General features: G+C 45.5%; 2 protein-coding genes across 2 annotated transcripts in view; one reads left to right on the forward strand and one right to left on the reverse strand.

Moving 5' to 3' along the window:
• cyfip1 (cytoplasmic FMR1 interacting protein 1) overlaps positions 1–20,212 on the forward strand; it is a 21,536-nt gene continuing 1,324 nt past the window's right edge. Inside the window, exons 1-30 of the mRNA XM_052074351.1 lie at positions 1–330; positions 3,170–3,287; positions 3,376–3,465; positions 5,630–5,707; positions 5,776–5,877; positions 5,991–6,172; positions 7,223–7,319; positions 7,406–7,534; positions 7,648–7,752; positions 8,039–8,130; positions 8,306–8,423; positions 8,649–8,771; positions 9,138–9,263; positions 9,471–9,637; positions 10,820–10,967; positions 11,109–11,262; positions 11,369–11,525; positions 11,646–11,742; positions 11,840–11,916; positions 12,752–12,860; positions 13,080–13,199; positions 13,390–13,589; positions 13,666–13,753; positions 16,960–17,103; positions 17,198–17,288; positions 17,459–17,589; positions 18,083–18,155; positions 18,402–18,496; positions 19,511–19,749; positions 19,872–20,019. Coding sequence (XP_051930311.1) covers positions 3,171–3,287; positions 3,376–3,465; positions 5,630–5,707; positions 5,776–5,877; positions 5,991–6,172; positions 7,223–7,319; positions 7,406–7,534; positions 7,648–7,752; positions 8,039–8,130; positions 8,306–8,423; positions 8,649–8,771; positions 9,138–9,263; positions 9,471–9,637; positions 10,820–10,967; positions 11,109–11,262; positions 11,369–11,525; positions 11,646–11,742; positions 11,840–11,916; positions 12,752–12,860; positions 13,080–13,199; positions 13,390–13,589; positions 13,666–13,753; positions 16,960–17,103; positions 17,198–17,288; positions 17,459–17,589; positions 18,083–18,155; positions 18,402–18,496; positions 19,511–19,749; positions 19,872–20,019 — 3,597 coding nt within the window. The 5' untranslated portion in view covers positions 1–330; position 3,170. The remainder of the gene's footprint in view (positions 331–3,169; positions 3,288–3,375; positions 3,466–5,629; positions 5,708–5,775; positions 5,878–5,990; positions 6,173–7,222; positions 7,320–7,405; positions 7,535–7,647; positions 7,753–8,038; positions 8,131–8,305; positions 8,424–8,648; positions 8,772–9,137; positions 9,264–9,470; positions 9,638–10,819; positions 10,968–11,108; positions 11,263–11,368; positions 11,526–11,645; positions 11,743–11,839; positions 11,917–12,751; positions 12,861–13,079; positions 13,200–13,389; positions 13,590–13,665; positions 13,754–16,959; positions 17,104–17,197; positions 17,289–17,458; positions 17,590–18,082; positions 18,156–18,401; positions 18,497–19,510; positions 19,750–19,871; positions 20,020–20,212) is intronic.
• Positions 14,350–14,946, reverse strand: LOC127606246 (fibronectin type III domain-containing protein 9). Its single transcript, XM_052074354.1, has one exon. It carries the CDS (start codon positions 14,935–14,937, stop codon positions 14,350–14,352), a length of 588 nt encoding a protein of 195 aa, XP_051930314.1. The 5' UTR covers positions 14,938–14,946.

Below are 20,212 nucleotides of genomic sequence, written 5' to 3' on the forward strand. Positions count from 1 at the left end.
GCTGGTTGGGGGAGGCACTCCTTTGCTCTCGTCTGCTCGGCGTCCGCCTGTTTGTATCTCGCTTTTTCTCTTCCTGTTGAATTTCCCAGTTTGTTTGAGGCCGGACTGGAACTCCGTGCTCCGCCCCATGGTTAATAACACCGAGCCTGGAAGGACTCCTCGAGCTACCGACAATACATTGGGAAAAACTCCCCATATACTCCACCTTGGAATTCCATTCTCGGTTGAAAAGGAGGAGGGGGAGAAATCGACGACGTGACCGACTGGATGGCTCTCCAGTCGTCTTAGTCAACTCTCGGTTCTCCGTAGCTAACCACCAACTGTCGCCGGGTGAGTTTGGACAGATTGAACGGAGTTACGCTAGCAAACTTTGGGTGGAGGCTTCCCTTGTGGCGCCTGCGTGAAAGCCCCCCCCCCCCTCCCCGTTAAAAATATCACTAAACTACGCCTAAACATCATGTTATGTGGAATGTTACTCCGATAATCATGTTACAGTATAGTGGCTTTTTTTCTCTTTTTTTCCCCCCTTGGTGGCTCGAGTGGTGAGGCCGCGGCAGGCTCACCGCAGCGACGGAGTGGGGGCAGGCACTTTCTCACTTCAAAGGCAAAACAATAAATTTGATTCAAATTCACGATAAATTGGCTTATTTTTGTGTTTTAAAGTCATAATATGCCCACAACTGTGCTTGTTGGATCACCTGTCCGCGAACAGAACAGAAAGTGTGGCATGAAAGTGGAGCTGTGGTTGATGATGCGTTCATGGCACTGTAGCTCCCGTTCACTGTCATTTTGCTGCGATTTAGTGAGTGATTTTAAAAAAGTTAACAAGTTTAAAGTACATAAATTAAAAATATAAGAGAAGAGCACAGAGATTTTACTCATTATTTTCATAAACAATGTTTTCTGCTGCAACTCTAGTTAATTTGACTTGCTGGATTTTTTTAAAAACAGCGTTGGCTGCCTACCAAAAAAAAAGTTTTGTATCTCGTTATAAAGTGATATGTTTCACGTTTTAAGAAATATAAATATAATTTAATGTGAAGAATTTAATATTAAAAGGTGATGCGTTACAGTACACAAGAAGGACTCCACTAGTGACCTGAGCCGGTATGAAGTACTTTGCTGTGTTCTGCCAAATGCAGAAGCTAAACTTGAAGTTGGTGGGGAAAAAATGTTGGAAATTTCATCATGGCGGAAAAAAGGCAAACGGTACTCAAGAGCCTTCGGTTGCAGACCCTTGCTTTAGCACTTTGTACAATTAAATAAAACTACAGTACCATACTTTTAAAAATGTAATCCAGAGGAAAAAAGGACATCAGACAAGCTTTTATCCGCAATTTTATTGACACACCGGACACACATTACAACAGGAGGGCCTTAAATGAGCTCATCCTCAACTGCAAGAATCCTTCTGAAATCAACTGTCAGGAAGTTACGTAATGTGCCGCTGTCACTTAAAAACGAAGTGTTTTTGATAACCATAGAAGCGGAAATGTAACTTTGGCTCTGGCAGTAGAAAAATGTAAGACATAAAACCCTCTCTGAACTGTCATGTCCATGATGAGTAGTTTTGCTTTATTTTAGATTTATTGTGCAGCGTCTCCCATATTGTTACATTTCACTTACACAATGACAATAGCGATTAAAAATAGGACATTGTGTGTACAGTCACGGTCAGCCATGTATTGATGGAACACTGTTCAGCTGCAGTGCGACCAAGCGCTTGTGTTGATTGCGTCTGGACACATCACTGTGCTCTCTATGATGTCACAAAGAAATTTTAAATAGTTGAGGCGGCATTAAATGGTGAACGTTGCATGCTTCTGGGCTTGGCGCTGCCTGCGTCACCCACTTTAGGCCACTGTAAGTAATAAGCCTCTTACTTTGTGGCAGGACTAAAATGTCTCGAGCTTTATCGCTTTTATCGGAGGAGACACTTTGAGGTTACCCCCATTTAAAAAAAATATAAGTCATGTTCCTGGCTTGTGTAACCAACCTTATAACTTTGGGCAGTTTTTTTGGGAGGGGGTTCTGTGTGGTTGAGATCAAGATGAATACTTCTTCAAGCAGCACATTGAAAAAAGGAAAGTCAGATATCTGAGCAGAAGTAGTTTCTTTCCATCCCGTGCATTTGAGTTGCACTTCCTTGTCTGGTCGCTTGTTGTGAGCAAGATTGGCAAAACTTTAAAGGGGAACTAAACCCCCTTTTTTATATAGGTTGTTTGTGCCATCATTAGTCAAAATGCAATATTTCTGATTAATACTAAGTTCATGGGATAAGAATCAAACAGATCAATTTTCATCCGGCTCATTGGTCTGCCGTGTTGAGCAACGTCACCCTCTGCTGTCAACCAAAATTAACATCACAGCTACTCTCGGCCATTGCCTTGCAAACATCATGCAACCCGGAAAACGGGTTAGCATATGCCAGCATGAGTGCTAGCATAAGAAAGGTTAGTTTTAGTCTCTTCATATACACTCTTTTAGTAATTTATGTAATAATGTACATCTTATCTCTCAGTACAGTGAAACTGTGCGGTAAAGCCAATCCACGTACCGCTCCACCCGTAGCCAACTTTGATGTCCTCCTGTGACCTTCCGAGCCTGACGTGCTTTGTTTGACTCGCTGATTGTTCGCTATCAGGGAGAAAGCAAGCAGTCAGCATCAATGTGATGAAACACAACTCTACACAATTTTGTTGTTCTAGACCACTGCTTCCCAAAGTGGGGTCCCCCCATACTTTGGGGGTATGCGGAATAATCTGCAATAAAGGATTATTTTATGATTATAAAAAAAGTGCATATGCATAATGACCTTAAAATGAAATCAATCTTGGACACAAATTTAAAAAAACCGAAACTAAAACTAATACAAAAATAATACAAACTAAACTAAAGCAAGGCATTTTTTTTTGCAAAACAAAAAAATTACCAAACCCCCTCAAAGAACTCATGAAAACTGTCTGAATTTGAAAAACAAAAGTCAAAATGTATTTAAAAACTAACCATAATAAAAAATTCAAAAAGGTTATAAGCCTGTTTCACACACTCTTTCACTCTCAAAAAAGTACCGCACATTTGTTGTCATAACGCCAGAGCTTTCTGTCTTCTGTGCCTGCTTGTCAAAATGAGTAAACACGTTGCCCATTTTTGTGAATCATTTCAACAGAATGACATCCACCGTCACCTTGGAGGATGCCCTCTCCAACGTGGACCTTCTGGAGGAGCTGCCGCTGCCTGACCAGCAGCCGTGCATCGAGCCTCTGCCTTCATCGGTCATGTACCAGGTCAGCAATTTGAGGTTGTAAAACGAGCGTGGGTGATTGTGATGGTTTTGAAGGTCTCACCGACTTGTTGTGTACCTTCCTCTCGCAGCCCAACTTCAACACAAACTTTGAGGACCGCAACGCCTTCGTCACGGGCATCGCCCGATACATTGAGCAGGCCACCGTCCACTCCAGCATGGTGCGCTAACTCACACTGTCCATTTTCATCCATGGTTCCCTTCCCCATAGGAATTAGTGGAAATTGACCACCTTGATGGGGCATTTTTACACTTTGAACTGTCATACAGATTGAAAATAAAGCGTTGAATTGCAATAATTCAAAAATGGGAGCAGCAGACTTTTGCTCAGCATGGCAAAAATATTCACATGGTTTACAACATTACAAAGATTACAAAACGGATGAAGAACAACACTAACGTTGTAAATAAATTAGGTGACAATGTTTTTCATGTTTTATTCATAACAAAACGGTAATACGTTTGCATTTTTATTTGTCGAAGTCCAAGGAAATGTCTGACAATAAATATAACCCAAAAGCATCTTTTCTCATGAACAAGAGCAAAAAAAAAAGTCAGGATTTGTTCCCCCCTTTAAATCGAAGGCAATTTCTAACATTAAATATGACCAAATCCACCTAAATGACTTTACTCTCGCTAACTCACCTAAATTAAAGAACATTTAAGATTAAAATGGCTAAATATTCACGTTTGAGTATGAACAAAAGTCTTTGTGTCAAGTTGGGGGGCAGGAAGGGGGATCATTCCTGTGTTTTGGAATCAAACAAACTTTGTTTGGAAGCAGCAATGCCTCTCTTTGCTCCCTTCTTCCTCCCACCTCCTCCCTGCCACCTCCTGGGAGTAAATGACTCATGCATGCCTTAAGCTTTTTGAGCCCTAGGCGCCCGCGTGCGTGTGTGTGTGTGACAGAGTGAGAGGTAATGAATGGGCACTTTTATTAGCTCTATTTTTGTTAACTGTATTTTTTTTTAAAAAAGCAAACTTAATTTTGATCATATGTCATAAAATGAAGATAAAAGCATCTTAAAAAATTGATACATAGTGACAAAGTCACCAAATAAGTCATAGAGGGGTGTAGTGGGATGGCAAAACTCCGGATTCGCGATATTCTGTGTTTTTTTAGGTATTTAAAAAAAAGGCAACTTAATTTTTGTCATATGTCATAAAATGAAGACAAAAGCATTTTAAAAAATGGATACATAGCGACAAATTCACCAAATAAGTCATAGAGGGGTGTGGTGGGATGGCAAAATTCCTGATTGGCTATATGTGGTGGTTTTTAGGTTGTGGTTCGGTTAACCTCAAGCAAAATTGATAATAGGTGGTTTTCTTTTGTGATGTAAAAAAACCCAAATATATTCAATAAAATGTGTTTACAAATATGTAACATTAAAAAATATATATATTTAATGTACATATATAGGGCGGCCCGGTAGTCCAGTGGTTAGCACGTCGGCTTCACAGTGCAGAGGTACCGGGTTCGATTCCAGCTCCGGCCTCCCTGTGTTGAGTTTGCATGTTCTCCCCGTGCCTGCGTGGGTTTTCTCCGGGTGCTCCGGTTTCCTCCCACATTCCAAAAATATGCGTGGCAGGCTGATTGAACACTCTAAATTGTCTCTGGGTGTGAGTGTGAGTGCAAATGGTTGTTCGTTTCTGTGTGCCCTGCGATCGGCTGGCAACCGATTCAGGGTGTCCCTCGCCTACTGCCTGGAGACAGCTAGGATAGGCTCCAGCACCCCCCACAACCCTAGTGAGGATCAAGCGGCTCGGAAGATGAATGAATGAATGAAAAACATGTAACATTAAAAATATTTATATTTACTGTACATATATATATATATTTTTGGAAGATGAGCCAACTGTTTTTTTAGAGGAGTGTAATAAGACCAACGTTTTCTCGTCTTTGAAGAGAAGCGCAAAAGCAAATGTTTTTATTCTTTATGGGGAAGTGCAACACCGACAGTTTCTTCTTTTGGGGAACATGCAAGATGAAGAGTTTGTCTTTTTACGAAAGTGCATCCTCAGTCAGTAGCCTTCTTTTTAGGAAGCTGACAAATCAATCATTTATTTTATTAGGAACATTCAACCCAACATGCCAACATTCATTTGTCTTAATTTTGACAAAATCGCAGCATCAATCATTTTTATTATTATTTTGTGGGAGGGGCAAAATCCAACATATCAACTCTTTTGTCTTTTTATTTTATTTTATTTTTTTAAGGAAAGTACGGCACCCACAGCATGTCTTCACTTTAGGGAAAGCGCAACATCAATATTTTGTATTCTTTCTGTGACGGGTGTCTGTCTGTCTGTCTGTGGCCGTAGAATGAAATGCTGGAGGAGGGTCAGGAGTACGCGGTCATGCTGTACACCTGGAGGAGCTGCTCACGCGCAATCCCACAGGTAATCACGAGTACTCGTAATCCCGGCCGCCATTTTCCTTCACTCACTCGTTGTTCTCCCCGCCGTAGGTGAAATGCAACGAGCAGCCCAACCGAGTGGAGATCTACGAGAAGACGGTGGAGGTGCTGGAGCCCGAAGTCACCAAGCTGATGAACTTCATGTACTTTCAGGTACAGGGACACGCTTTTACGGAGCGGGGAAATTGTGAACCGCGGCTATCGTGTGTGTTTTGGAATGGGGCTTCACTGCAATCGAGCCGACGTTCAAATGTTCTTTCTTCTAGCGCACCGCCATCGACCGCTTCTGCGGCGAGGTGCGCCGCCTGTGTCACACCGAGCGGCGCAAGGACTTTGTGTCCGAGGCCTACCTGCTCACGCTGGGGAAATTCATCAACATGTTTGCCGTCCTGGATGAGCTCAAGAACATGAAGTGCAGCGTCAAGAATGACCACTCGGCTTACAAGCGGTAAGAACAAACAGACATTAATTTAATGTAATTAATTTAATTTAATTGAATTGAAAGATGTTTGTTGTTTTTTTTTTCTCTTTCTTCTTTCTTCTTTCTACATACATTCTTGCTGCTGGAGGCTGTAAATTTCCCCAGTGTGGGACGAATAAGGATATCTTATCTTATCTTATCTTATCATCCAGACCTCTCCTGGAGATGATTAGTGCCCGCATCTAAATAAATTTGCGCCGATATAAAAGATCATTTCAACAGCGATGGGCTGAAAAATATTTGTCTTTACTGAAATAGAAAACTAATTTAAAAATCAAAAAAACAATAGGAAATGTCCAAAATTACATTTGAATTGAAACCCGAGTGTATATGTATAAATCTGTAGATGATAGCGCCGCATTATTTCTGGAGTTCTTCACTCACGAGTACAATAAAACATGACCTTTACTTTTTAACTATTTGATGTCAATTCGACAGAATTCTATTCATTACATCGAAGAGGTATTTCTGTATTTTGTGTGCAATCATTCATTCATTCATTCATCTTCCGAGCCGCTTGATCCTCACTAGGGTCGCGGGGGGGTGCTGGAGCCTATCCCAGCTGTCTTCGGGCAGTAGGCGGGGGACACCCTGAATCGGTTGCCAGCCAATCGCGGGGCACACAGAAACGAACAACCATTCGCACTCACACTCACACCTAGGGACAATTTAGAGTGTTCAATCACCCTGCCACGCATGTTTTTGGAATGTGGGAGGAAACCGGAGTACCCGGAGAAAACCCACGCAGGCCCAGGGAGAACATGCAAACTCCACACAGAGTGGCCGGAGCTGGAATCGAACCCGATACCTCTGCACTGTGAAGCCAACGTGCTAACAACTGGACTACCGGGCCGCCCTTGTGTGCAATCAGATCTTGACAATAAACTTTTTTAAAAATAAACAATACGTGGCAGCATCTGGCAACAATCCACTTCACGTTGCAAGGATGAAAATACGCGATGAAAGGCTGTGAGAGTTTGATTTGAAACCAAATCTTTATTTCTTTCCGTCCTACAGCGCTGCTCAGTTTCTCCGAAAAATGTCAGAGCCCTCATCTATTCAGGAATCCCAGAACTTGTCCATGTTCCTGGCAAACCACAACAAAATCACTCAGGTTGGCCCTCCAAAACGATGGATGGCATCGCTCGCGATGAGGACCGATCAATATTTTAAAGTCTCTTTTTGCGCCACACTCGGCAGTCTTTGCAGCAGCAGCTGGAGGTGATCAACGGCTACGAGGAGCTGCTGGCCGACATCGTCAACCTGTGCGTGGAGTATTACGACAACAAGATGTATCTGACCCCCGGCGAGAAGCACATGCTGCTCAAAGTGAGTCATACCGGGCCAGCTCAGCAGGGAAACGGTTTGCTCCCCGCATATTGGTTGTCGGCAGAATTGACCCCCCCCTCTCCCAAAACCCTTTTCCCATGCCTTTCAACCAGGTCATGGGCTTTGGCTTGTACCTCATGGATGGAAACAGCAGCAACATCTACAAGCTGGATGCCAAGAAGAGGATCAACCTGACCAAGATTGATAAGTTTTTCAAGGTACGAATGATGCAGCATAAACATGTGTACTGTGGTACCTTGATTTTACGAGTGCCCCCAAAATAAGAGTTTTTCAAATTAATTAATTGAAATGCCATTAATTCCCCCCCACCCAAAAAAAAATATATATTTTTTCTTTTTTTTTTAAATAAAGAAAATGGCACAATAAGTACCAATTCTTACACGTACAGCAAGTTTTCCCTCATCCGTCGCCACTTATCCCGCCTGTTCTTAGCATTTACACCACCTTAACTCGACGGGCTCACGTGGATTGTCTCGTTCGCAGCAACTCCAGGTGGTTCCTCTTTTTGGCGACATGCAGATCGAGTTGTCCAGGTACATCAAGACAAGCGCTCACTTCGAGGAGAACAAATCCAGGTGAGAGGAGAGCGCCCACTTGTGGCCGTTTGGAAAAGCGACATTTGAGTGACTTCTAAACTGACTCATCAGTAACCCCCTCCATTGACCTCATTTGTGTCTACGTAACCTGTTTGTTTTTTTTTTTCCTCCCTGCTCTGTTGTCTTTCCCTAACCGACTTGCCTGTCCCGCCAGGTGGACGTGCACGTCCATCTCCAGCAGCCCTCAGTACAACATCTGTGAGCAGATGATTCAGATCCGCGAAGATCACATGCGCTTCATCTCTGAGCTCGCCCGCTACAGCAACAGCGAGGTGGGTATGCAGTTCCGGAGACGTTGATTTGTCGGTGGGAATGGCTCAACCTGATTCCTGAGATGAATCACGTGGACATAAATGTGTATTTATTGTACTCGCCAAGACGAGTAGACAGAAATGAGGGAGAGATTTTTCAAAGTGAATTTGTTTTTCATTTAGATGTTATAAGTGTGGTTCCCATACGTACGGAAGATGATGGAAATGAACTGTAATGATCCGTAGGTGGTGACGGGCTCAGGGCGTCAGGAGGCCCAGAAGACTGATATGGAGTACCGGAAGCTTTTCGACTTGGCCCTGCAGGGCATGCAGCTCCTGTCGCAGTGGAGTGCTCATGTCATGGAAGTGGTGAGTCTAAAAAAAAAAAGAATAAAGTGGTAATTGGCATGTACTCTGAGTGGATATCGAACATATCACCATATAATATATTTTGAGTTAGTTTTACCCCCCCCCCCCCCCCCTCCAGACATGCTTTAAACGCAATTGAATTTTTTTGGGAAGAATATTGTGTGACATCACTTTTTCGAAATGAAAAGGAAGCTCTCACTGGCATAGTTATCCGCAGCTGGACTTGCTTTTGTGCTTGCTTTTGTGCTTGCAACAAACATTAAAAAAATGGATTGAAAATCTGCACTTTGGCGGAGGTGTGAACGGCGAAGCGCTGTATGGCAGTGCTTCGCCGTCCTCATCGCTTGACAAAACTTTCCTCCTCAGTACTCCTGGAAACTGGTTCATCCCACGGACAAGTACTCCAACAAGGAGTGCCCCGACAACGCCGAGGAATACGAGCGCGCCACCCGATACAACTACACCAGCGAGGAGAAGTTTGCCCTGGTGGAGGTGGGTCAATCATATTTTTTTTTTCATTTTGCAATGACGTTGCGGGCGCTTCCAGGCGGCAGACGCTTCGCGATCTCCGGTGGCACCATGAGTCAACAAAATCCAGAGTGGTTGATAAAACGCCAAACCCAAAGATTTTGGCAGTGCTGACTCTTGTAACTGGAAGTACTCTGCCGCCCATAAAACGTTCCTACCGGGCGTTTGCAGGTGATCGCCATGATAAAGGGGCTGCAGGTGCTGATGGGCCGCATGGAGAGCGTGTTCAACCACGCCATCCGCCACACCATCTACTCAGCCTTGCAGGACTTCTCGCAAGTGACGCTGCGTGACCCGCTCCGCCAGGCCATCAAGAAGAAGAAGAACGTCATCCAGAGGTGCACCCCAAGCTCTTTACGTGACATTCTGGAATCAGGCCCCGCACCCGATCAGAATTGCAGATCAAGTGCTAACAACAACTTTATTCAGTGTAAACCAGGGGTGTCCAAACTTTTTGCCAAGGGGGCCAGATTTTATGTGGTAAAATGTCGGGGGGCCGACCTTGGCTGACATTCTTTACATTGAACAACAATATTGTTCAAGAAATTTTAGTAAGCCAGTCTGTTTCACATTTCCATTTTAATTTTAATTTCAACAATCTTGAGAATTTCTTTTGGTTCATTTGAAACAGGTATATCACATGCAACTGCTTATTCACTTGACTTTTTCTTAAACAAGAAGTCTCCTGAGTGCAAATTGATTGATTTGAAACATAAAATGTATCACCATGACTTTTCAATAGTCACAAAACCTTTGACTCGAACAACGGGGAAATGAACAAGCAATACACATATCCACAACTGCAAGGATCATTTGAAATATGACATATCAGTCAATATAAACACGGAGTGATGTCTTGTTAACTCGTGAGTGATGCCCTCTAGTGTCTAAATGCTATTACTCATTTAGTGAATGCTATTACTCATTTAGCCACTAGAGGGAAGCAGTACTCTATGAAACATCACTCACCAGTCTACGAGACCTCAGTCAATGCAACACGTGTTCCATTGCGCCCAACCTGCGGGCCAGACGGCACCGATTTTATGACGGGGGCCGAGGGCCGGATGAAATTCGACCGCGGGCCGGATTTGGCCCCCGGGCCAGACTTTGGACATGCATGGTGTAAACTAACAAACACTGCGTTAACTGTATGTGCGATGGAGCCGACCATTTCCGTATCTGCAAAACACAAACAACACCCTGCGGTTTACTCACCCATCCAACAACTTAAACAGCTTCTTTGGATAAGATTTTGATTTACTCCAAACAGAGAAACTTTTGTGCCTTTTCTAGAGGGGAAGCAGGAAGTCAATAAAATAATGTGGTTGCCCCGAGTGCGCACATCCTCTTGTAATTTAGCATGTGGCCGTGTCAAGAGTGAACCGATCACATTCAAAATCTTGCCAATTGGGAGTTCGCGAACACGTGGCACCATTTGAAGTGCCACGGTAATCCCAAATAAACTTCAGCTGTTCTTGTTGGATTTTCCTGACATTCTCTCTGCTCCTCCTCCTCCTCAGTGTCCTCCAGGCCATCCGGAAGACGGTGTGCGACTGGGAGACAGGCCGTGAGCCGCACAATGACCCGGCCCTCCGTGGGGAAAAGGACCCCAAGGGCGGATTCGACATCAAGGTCCCTCGAAGAGCCGTGGGACCCTCCAGCACTCAGGTGACACCTCCACCGTCCACCCTTGTGGCTGATAAACTGGTCATTTTCACCCTGCCCAGCAGTCTTATCGAATTTTTCCTGGGGGGGGGGGGCAACAGTACAAATTTGTGCGGTCACCATTCCGCTTTCTTCCACTTGAAGCTGTACATGGTGAGGACCATGCTTGAGTCCCTCATCGCCGACAAAAGCGGCTCCAAGAAGACGCTGCGTAGCGGTCTAGAAGGCCCCACCATCCTGGACATCGAGAGGTTTCACCGCGAGTCCTTCTTCTACACCCACCTGCTGAACTTCAGCGGTGAGCCTCCACATCACCCCCCGGATCTCGATTTCACGTCGCATAAGTTCTGTGGAGCAATTCCACCAAAATGACAAGGTCTGTCTTTGTCCGCTTCTCTGTATAGACACCTTGCAGCACTGTTGCGACCTTTCCCAGCTGTGGTTCAGGGAGTTCTTCCTGGAGCTCACCATGGGACGCAGGATCCAGTTCCCCATTGAGATGTCCATGCCTTGGATTCTCACAGATCACATTTTGGAGACCAAGGAATCTTCCATGATGGAGTAAGCAAACCTCCCCTTTATTTATTTTTTTGTAAAGCTCTTTCACAGTTTCAAGATTTGTTAATTGACTTTTCCTTTGAGGGAACACACGACTTGATGCTAAAAGTCGTTCTGTTACAGATATGTGCTGTATCCTCTGGATTTGTACAACGACAGCGCCCACTATGCCCTGACCAAGTTCAAGAAGCAGTTCCTCTATGATGAAATAGAGGCCGAGGTGATCCGTTTCCCGTTGTGTCAATTTGTGGTTAGCAAACACAGGAAAGAGCTGTTAATTAATTCTCGTGGCCTTTCTTCATGTTGTTTCCTTTCAGGTGAACTTGTGCTTCGATCAGTTTGTCTACAAGCTGGCCGATCAGATATTTGCTTACTACAAGATCCTCGCTGGAAGGTAGCGAGCAGTTTGAATTGTATTATATAGTTGATTAAGATGTACAGTGAACCCTCTCAGAATTGAAGTTTAGCATTCAAATGTTTTTCCACCTATGATTGATGTATTTTATTTTTTTGTGTGCTCAGGCCAAAGCTATTTTGAGTAAGAACATATTGCTCTGAGCCATCTTGCGGCATCGAGAAGACAAAAATCAGAACCAGAGCTGCATTTAGTCTGGCCATAGCCTTATATAAGAGGGAAAATTAAACTTGCAAGCGTAGAAAGCACCACTGTTTTTGTTTGGGTTTGTTTGTTTGTTTTTTTTTTGGTTCGTTTTCCTTTCCAGCATGATGCCAAAAAGTCACTCTTGATGCCAAAAACTTCACAGCAGTGTTCTGGCTGTGGTTTCCCCCCCACCTCTTGTTTCTGATTGTGGTCCATTAATAACTCATTCATTCATTCATCTTCCGAGCCGCTTGATCCACACTAGGGTCGCGGGGGGTGCTGGAGCCTATCCCAGCTGTCTTCGGGCAGTAGGCGGGGGACACCCCGAATCAGTTGCCAGCCAATCGCAGGGCACACATAGACGAACGAGCATCCACGCTCACACTCACACCTAGGGACAATTTAGAGTGTTCAATCAGCCTGCCACACATGTTTTTGGAAAGTGGGAGGAAACCGGAGCACCCGGAGAAAACCCACGCGGGCCCGGGGAGAACATGCAAACTCCACACAGGGAGGTCTGAGCTGGAATCGAACCCGGTACCACTGCACTGTGAAGCCGACGTGATAACCACTGGTCTACTGGGCCGCTTCCATTAATAACTGTCACTCCAAAACTGATTCCTTTCAGTCTGCTGCTGGACAAACGTTTGCGCGCTGACTGCAAGAACCAAGGCGCCAACATTCCCTGGCCGGCCTCCAATCGCTACGAGACCCTGCTGAAGCAGCGCCACGTGCAGGTACCCTTTCTCTTGCATTCTCGCTCTTTGTAGATCCTGACGGACGAATCAGTGAAGGCTATCTATCGAGCTCTCATGCTTTTGTCACCGTTTTCCATCCACATTCGTAGCATTCACTCAATTTTCTTCCTCCTGAAAGTACACCGGTGCCTGTTCATCACAAACATGAGAAGATCTTTCGCGCACTTTCCATCTAACTTAAATGTCGTCTTACCGCAGCTCCTCGGCCGCTCCATCGACTTGAACAGGCTTATCACGCAGAGGGTCTCGGCGGCGTTGTACAAATCCCTGGAGCTGGCCATCAACCGCTTTGAGAGCGAGGACCTCACTTCAATCCTGGTAGGGAAATGCACACTCCCAAGAGATTTCAGCTCACATCGCCAACCAGGGTGACTTCATTTCAATTGTTTCATTGTTCATTTCAAAAAATCAACATTGAACTAAAAATGAATTTATTTGACCATTTATGTCAAAATCTACTGCGACAAATGATTTGTTGGAATCCCGATCCGAATCTTGTCTCCTGAAGGAACTGGAAGGACTCCTGGAGATCAACCGCCTGACGCACAAGCTCCTCTGCAAGTTCTTGACGCTGGATAGCTTTGACGCCATGTTCCGCGAGGCCAACCACAACGTGTCGGCGCCGTACGGCCGCATCACGCTGCACGTGTTCTGGGAGCTCAACTATGACTTTTTGCCCAACTACTGCTACAACGGCTCCACCAACAGGTAGCGGGCGGCGCCGGACGGTGGCACGCTGCCATCTTAGATCCGTCTGGACTGACCTCTGACTTGCCTTGCTCAGGTTCGTGCGCACCGTCCTGCCTTTCTCTCAGGAGTTCCAGAGGGACAAGCCGCCCAACGCTCAACCCCAGTATCTGTATGGATCCAAGGTCAGTGGCACGTGTAGTTAACACCCGTATAGATGTACGAACTTGCCGGCATCAGAGCAGCTATCCGTCGTAGGCAAAAGATTCCCACCGCGTTGGGAGTAACAACCGAGAATGGCTCAGCTTCAGCCCTGAGCAACCATGACGTCATTTTCAATCGACCGAAAGTGGCAAAGTGGCCACCCCCTGAGATGGATCAAAACCGGTGGATTTTGCTGCTGAACTCATATTCGACAAATTCAATATTAATCAGACTAGTGGGGGCACACGCAACATATTTTTGTCAAGAACATTTTTTAATCGACTCACCTTTTGAACAATAAAGTCAGTGAACTCACCTTTTGGCATTTCCACAAAATAATAATTGTTAGGGCATCAAACCTGTCCTCCCATCCACTTAAACCCCACTTCACCTCACTTAACGAGGATTAATGGATTTACTTAGGCCGATTAAAAATCAAAAAACAAAAATAAGCAGTCAATTTGAAGTGGGGTATGTTTTATTTCCCGACGCTTAGGATTCGATTACAATCCATAATCCAGTACACCATAATTCTCTCTGGGCTGGACAATATGGCGATGACCTCAATCTAATTGCCTCAAGCTGGCTCGCTCCCAGCAAGCCGAGCCAGCGTCCTGAGCTCGTGGTGGTGGCCGCGTTGGCTGCCGTTGTCGCCGCTTCCCCGCGGCGTGTATAATCGCCCGGTTGACGAGCGACCCAACCGGACCGCGTCGGTCACCACCGAGCATCCTTGTCTGCCGCCGCCCGCTCGCCCCGCGCAGACGCCGTGCAGGCAACCCCACAACAAAACGCCGGCGATGACCAGTAGCAGAAGGCAGCAGGTCAGCCAGGCACCCGTGGCCAGCTCCCAGCCGCCGCGATCCTGCCCCTCGCCGCTGTCGCTCAGGGTGCCGAACACCTGACACTGGTCACGCACCGGGTTGGCGGCCTGGCACGTGACGCAAAGTAAGTAGGTGGTCTGCGGGAGCAGGTTGGCCAGGTGGGCGGCGGTCTGGCTGACGGGGATGCGCTCCTCGTGCATGAAGCTCTTACGCTTGAAGGCCATGAGCAGGCTGTTCCAGTTGGGGCTGTACATGACGCTGTAGAAGGTGTCCAGGCAGCCGGCCGACGGGGGCCAGCTCACCCTGGCGGTGGTTGCAGAGACGTTATAGACTGCGATTGCCATGAGGGAGAAAAAAAATGTTTCCTCATGCAATTCCAGCGTGCGGTACTCACAGTGCAAAACACACCTGGAACAGAGAGGAGGGCAGTGGTCTGCAAAATGTCGAGCAAAGTCGCGCTTATGAAAAATACTTCGGCTGGTCTCATATTAACTTTGCGATTTGAGTTTAAATTGACCACGCTTGGAACTCAAAACATCATATTTCCCTATTCAAATGGATGGAAATGCCATTAATCTGCCGCAGCACTGTAAAAAAATATAGCAAAATGTGATCATAATAGTAATTAAGAATGTAACCATTTTCGGCACATTTTTTGCTTCAGTTAAATGGACATGCATAATGAGATGCATTGCACTAATGTAATGTTAATGTGGTCATTTCACTGTATGGTTGTTTGTTTTTCTGTATGCAGCTCTCCTTTGCTCCAAGGCCTCAAGGAGACAAAGCAAAATCTTAAATAAGTACCCCAAGAATAGCCCGCCACGAATCATTTTGCAATCAATTACTAATGTAAATCCCGCATTGGGATTAGTTACGATGTAACAATGCCAGGATAATAAGTGGGGGATTGTCTAGAATATAAACCCTGGTCATCGGTGGGATTAGATTATGTAATCGCGCCCAATGATTTGCCAAGAGGTCATTGAGTCATGGCCAACCATTTGACTCTTTTTTTAGAATATCCCAATGGTGAGATCAGCGCTTCTCCAGCCTTGTACATACAAAATGGCACCTAAAAAAAATACTGCAACATGGTCACTATCAAGATATAGTTTTCATTCCTAAAATACATTTTTGTTATTGTAAACCACTGAAACATTACGCTCTGAAGTATAGTTCAGTTATATTGAATGTAGAAAGTCAAATACAACTGAATTGGATGAAGGATGTGATTATTTTGCATACCACTAGAGGGAGCAGATGTACCACTGGTACGGCATCAAAATCTGTCCAAAAAAAAACAACAACCCTACAGTACATTCGATTTGCTACTTTATCAGAAATGTTTCTTTTGTTCTCCTCGCACAAAGTCAACCTATCTGTCAACTCTAACCCATAGCAACAAAACAAGCACTTCCATGTCAAATATTAAATACGCAATTAATGTTTTGATCAATAAATAACAGCAGAACATTGAGAACTTACCACTCTGCGCTCTCCGATGAACCCGAGTCTCATCCCGTCACATCTCGGATGACGCTGTCAACATGCAGTGCAGATCAGTGCATCCTTGTTTGAGCCGCCGCGGTCGGGTGTGTGCGTAGCCACCATAGCGCTGGGAGGAAAGAGGGGGGGGGGGGGGGTCGGGATGAGCCGGGGTTGAATATCCTGCAGTCGACTGAAAAAGAGAATAATGCCAATTTTCAAACATGAGAGAGAGAGGGAGAAGGCAACCATCTGCTCCTAAAAAGCCAACGACTATAAGCTGATTGTCATGGAATATTTCAAGGATTCTAAAGAGGATCATTCCTAAAAGGATACTGATGTACATAGAAGGATTTTTTAAAACAGAAATCTTATCCCCCCCATTAAAAAAAACTGCACAAATGGAAGTTCTGCTGCTATATCCATAATTTTTCTCCCTGTTAAGTTTTACTTTGAATCCACTTCACTTTCAGTGACAAATTTGCAAGTGCCAAACTGCAAATATTCAGAGCTGAGAACCCACCCCAAAGATTCTCAGTCCTCCAGAATTGTACTTCCCTCCGGCAGGTTCTTCTTTCAGCACTAAAAAAACAAACTGTGGTCCGTGCCAAAGAAGAGGTTGAAATGAAAGACTGGCAGAGTCACAGAAAGGCATAGACATCTCACTCATTGATGCAACATGGGTTTGTGATTTGGTACATGTTAGATGCATGGTGTTGATGCTTTATGGTCCTATCAATTTTAAATGCGTTGGCGCCATCTTGTGGCATGTATATGCAATTAGAAACCTTATTTGCTTCTGGCCAGAGTTCACTTTTGCTTTTCAGCTTCCCGGTACCGCCCCTCCCTGACTGTATTTTCCCTCCGTGTGGCGGCAGACGCTGAACTTGACGTACAGCAGCATTTTTAGTTGCTACCGCAACTTTGTGGGCCCGCCGCACATCAAGGTCATGTGCCGGCTGTTGGGCTACCAGGGCATCGCAGTGGTAATGGAGGAGCTGCTCAAGGTGGTCAAGAGCTTGGTGAGTCGGACTCGGAGTCTGCCGATTGTGACGTTAGGATGGTTGGGGGCGGTCTGCCTAACAAAGTGGCTGCTTGCCGGCCTTTGTACTGTAGCTCCAGGGCACCATCATGCAGTATGTAAAGACCCTGATGGAGGTGATGCCCAAGATCTGCCGGCTTCCCCGCCATGAGTACGGCTCGCCAGGTTTGTGTGTGCTCTCCTTTACGTCCCAAAAAGAAGTTAAATCTGAATTCTCTTCTGCCAAGTATCGGAATCTATATGAGCCTTTAAAAAAAAAGATATCGGTCGGGCCCTCGAGAGAAATTGTGTACATTTTCTGCTTTCTGATGTGTTTTATTACCCCCCCCGCACAGGAATCCTGGAGTTTTTCCACCACCAGCTGAAGGACATTGTGGAGTATGCTGAGCTCAAGACGGTTTGCTTCCAGAACCTGCGGGAGGTGGGCAACGCCCTCCTCTTCTGCCTACTCAGCGAGCAGAGTCTGGTACGGCCAAAGCCACTCCCTCTGAAACTACTTTTGCTTGTTGGTGCTTAAAAATAGAGCTGCGGTGATCAAACATCTCATTAACAACAAAAAATCTCAGCCTGGAAGCTTTGCAGGGATAATTTGTCCTCGCAAGACTGCTGCGGTCGTCAGAAATAAGTTGGCGCAGAGGCAGGAGGAAAAAGTCTGGAAAAGACACGGCCAGCTAGCAACTGTCAATTGCCGGCGCCCACGTCACTCACCGGCTCAGGCCCTGCCTTTTAAAGCCATTCACAGTCACAGATATAACAGTAAACCATGAAAATTGTGCCCCCAAGTGGACAAAAATACCTGTACATCAGGAGTGCATTACTGTGTTTAATCAGGAAAAATAATGTCCATTTAAAGCCCGTGGAGAAAAAAAAAGTAGAGGAATCGTGGGGTGAACACAAATGGCCAGTTTGAGCCCAGAGCATGAACACGTGTTGTTGATTTGTCTCGTGCTGTGGCGCAGTCGCAGGAGGAGGTTTGTGATCTGCTGCATGCGGCACCTTTCCAGAACATTCTGCCCAGAGTCCACATCAAAGGTAAACATCCAACACGCAAACTCACGTCTTGTTCATTTCCTGTCATGATCAAACAAAAAACACAAATAACCCAAGTGGATTGTTAATATCATTGGTGAAAAGACAACGGAATATAAATGAAAATAGATTGAAATTACTCGAACATCAACTCAAATAAGAGATGGCAATCAAATTTCAATCAGCTTAAAAAAAATTCAGAAGCTTATCGTTAACAAGGATTCGAAAAAATTGTGTGTGTGTTGACAGAGGGGGAGCGCCTGGATGCCAAGATGAAGCGTCTGGAGGCCAAATACACGGCGCTGCACATGGTTCCTCTCATTGAGCGTCTCGGCACGCCACAGGTAGGCCATTAGCGCGCAGGCCACCTCACATGTGTCGTGAATCGACTTGCCATATGGGAATGAACGGAATAAACTAGAAATTTACTAAGTTGACAGCTGGAATAGGTATAGGAATAGCAATAGCAATAGGAAGCCACAATTTGTGATACACTTTCAGGCCCGACCATGAATCGTGAAAGATTGGACAAGGAGGAAAAAAAATATGTGGGGGATTGGATAAAAAGAAAAGTGAAGGATAGGGGAGGAAACGTTAGAAGATTCATTCATTCATTCATTTTCCGAGCCGCTTGATCCTCACTAAGGTCGCGGGGGGTGCTGGAGCCTATCCCAGCTGTCTTCGGGCAGTAGGCGGGGGACACCCTGAATCGGTTGCCAGCCAATCGCAGGGCACACAGAGACGAACAACCATCTACGCTCGCATTCACACCTAGGGACAATTTAGAGTGTTCAACCAGCCTGCCATGCATGTTTTTGGAATGTGGGAGGAAACCGGAGCACCCGGAGAAAACCCACGCAGGCCCGGGGAGAACATCCAAACTCCACACAGGGAGGCCGGAGCTGGAAACGAACCCGGTACCTCTGCACTGTGAAGCCCACGTGCTAACCACTGGACTACCGGGCCGCCACGTTAGAAGATTGAATACGAAAAATATGTATGATAGGTCTGCTTAGCTTTTTTAAATATGCAAGGGGATCAAGGTTTAAAAAAACGAATATGTTTGCGAATTACGAAATATTGTGGGATTGGTAAAAAAAAAATCTGTTGGGGGGGGGGGAACCCGGAAAAAAAAACAAAGACGGCGATAAGTGACCGATCGGATAAAATAAAACGTCGATAAGTGGAACCTTCTGGAAATTGATGAGATTGTGACCGCTGAACCGCAAATCTACATTTACAGTTAGTCTTGTCGAAGTTTGATTTTAATTCATTTAACTGGTGTGCAAAAAAATGTAATGCTCAAGTGTTTTTGAGTTGGAATTTGGTCGAATTTGTCATTTCCCCTCCGCCTGTAGCAAATCGCCATCGCTCGCGAGGGTGACCTGCTGACCAAGGAGCGACTTTGCTGCGGCCTGTCCATGTTTGAGGTGATCCTGGCGCGCGTGCGCGGCTTCCTGGATGACCCCATCTGGCGCGGCCCGCTCCCCAGCAACGGCGTCATGCACGTGGACGAGTGCGTGGAGTTCCATCGTCTGTGGAGCGCCATGCAGTTTGTCTACTGCATCCCCGTCGGCGCGCACGAATTCACTGTCGAGTAAGTACAGGGGCTTTTTTTTTTCCCCCGGGGAATTCTTGATTTAAACACCAAAATGTTCAGCCTAACCATTCACAAAAGGCTGTTAGCTTAATGCTAACGCATCTGCGCTTTTTTTTCAGGCAGTGCTTCGGCGATGGACTCCACTGGGCGGGCTGCTTGATCATCAGCCTGTTGGGCCAGCAGAGACGCTTTGACATCCTCGACTTCAGCTACCACCTGCTCAAAGTGCAGAAGCACGACGGCAAGGACGAGCTCATTAAGAGCGTCGTGAGTACCGTAGCATACCGAGAGGCGGGGTACACTCTGGAGTGGTTGTTTGCACACTCAAATTTACACCTCAGGATAATTTAGTCTTAAGTGAACTTAATAAGAATTTTGTTTTTGGAATGCTAGGTTTTCTCCAGGTCCTTGGACAAACACACAATGTAATGTTTTTCAAATTAAGTAAATCCAAAGCATT

Source organism: Hippocampus zosterae, chromosome 8 (genome assembly GCF_025434085.1).
Source record: "Hippocampus zosterae strain Florida chromosome 8, ASM2543408v3, whole genome shotgun sequence".
NCBI lineage: Eukaryota > Metazoa > Chordata > Actinopteri > Syngnathiformes > Syngnathidae > Hippocampus > Hippocampus zosterae.

Coding starts and splice junctions, on each gene's coding strand:
- LOC127606246 (XM_052074354.1), bottom strand. CDS start 14,937: ATGGCAATCGCAGTCTATAACGTCTCTGCAACCACCGCCAGGGTGAGC.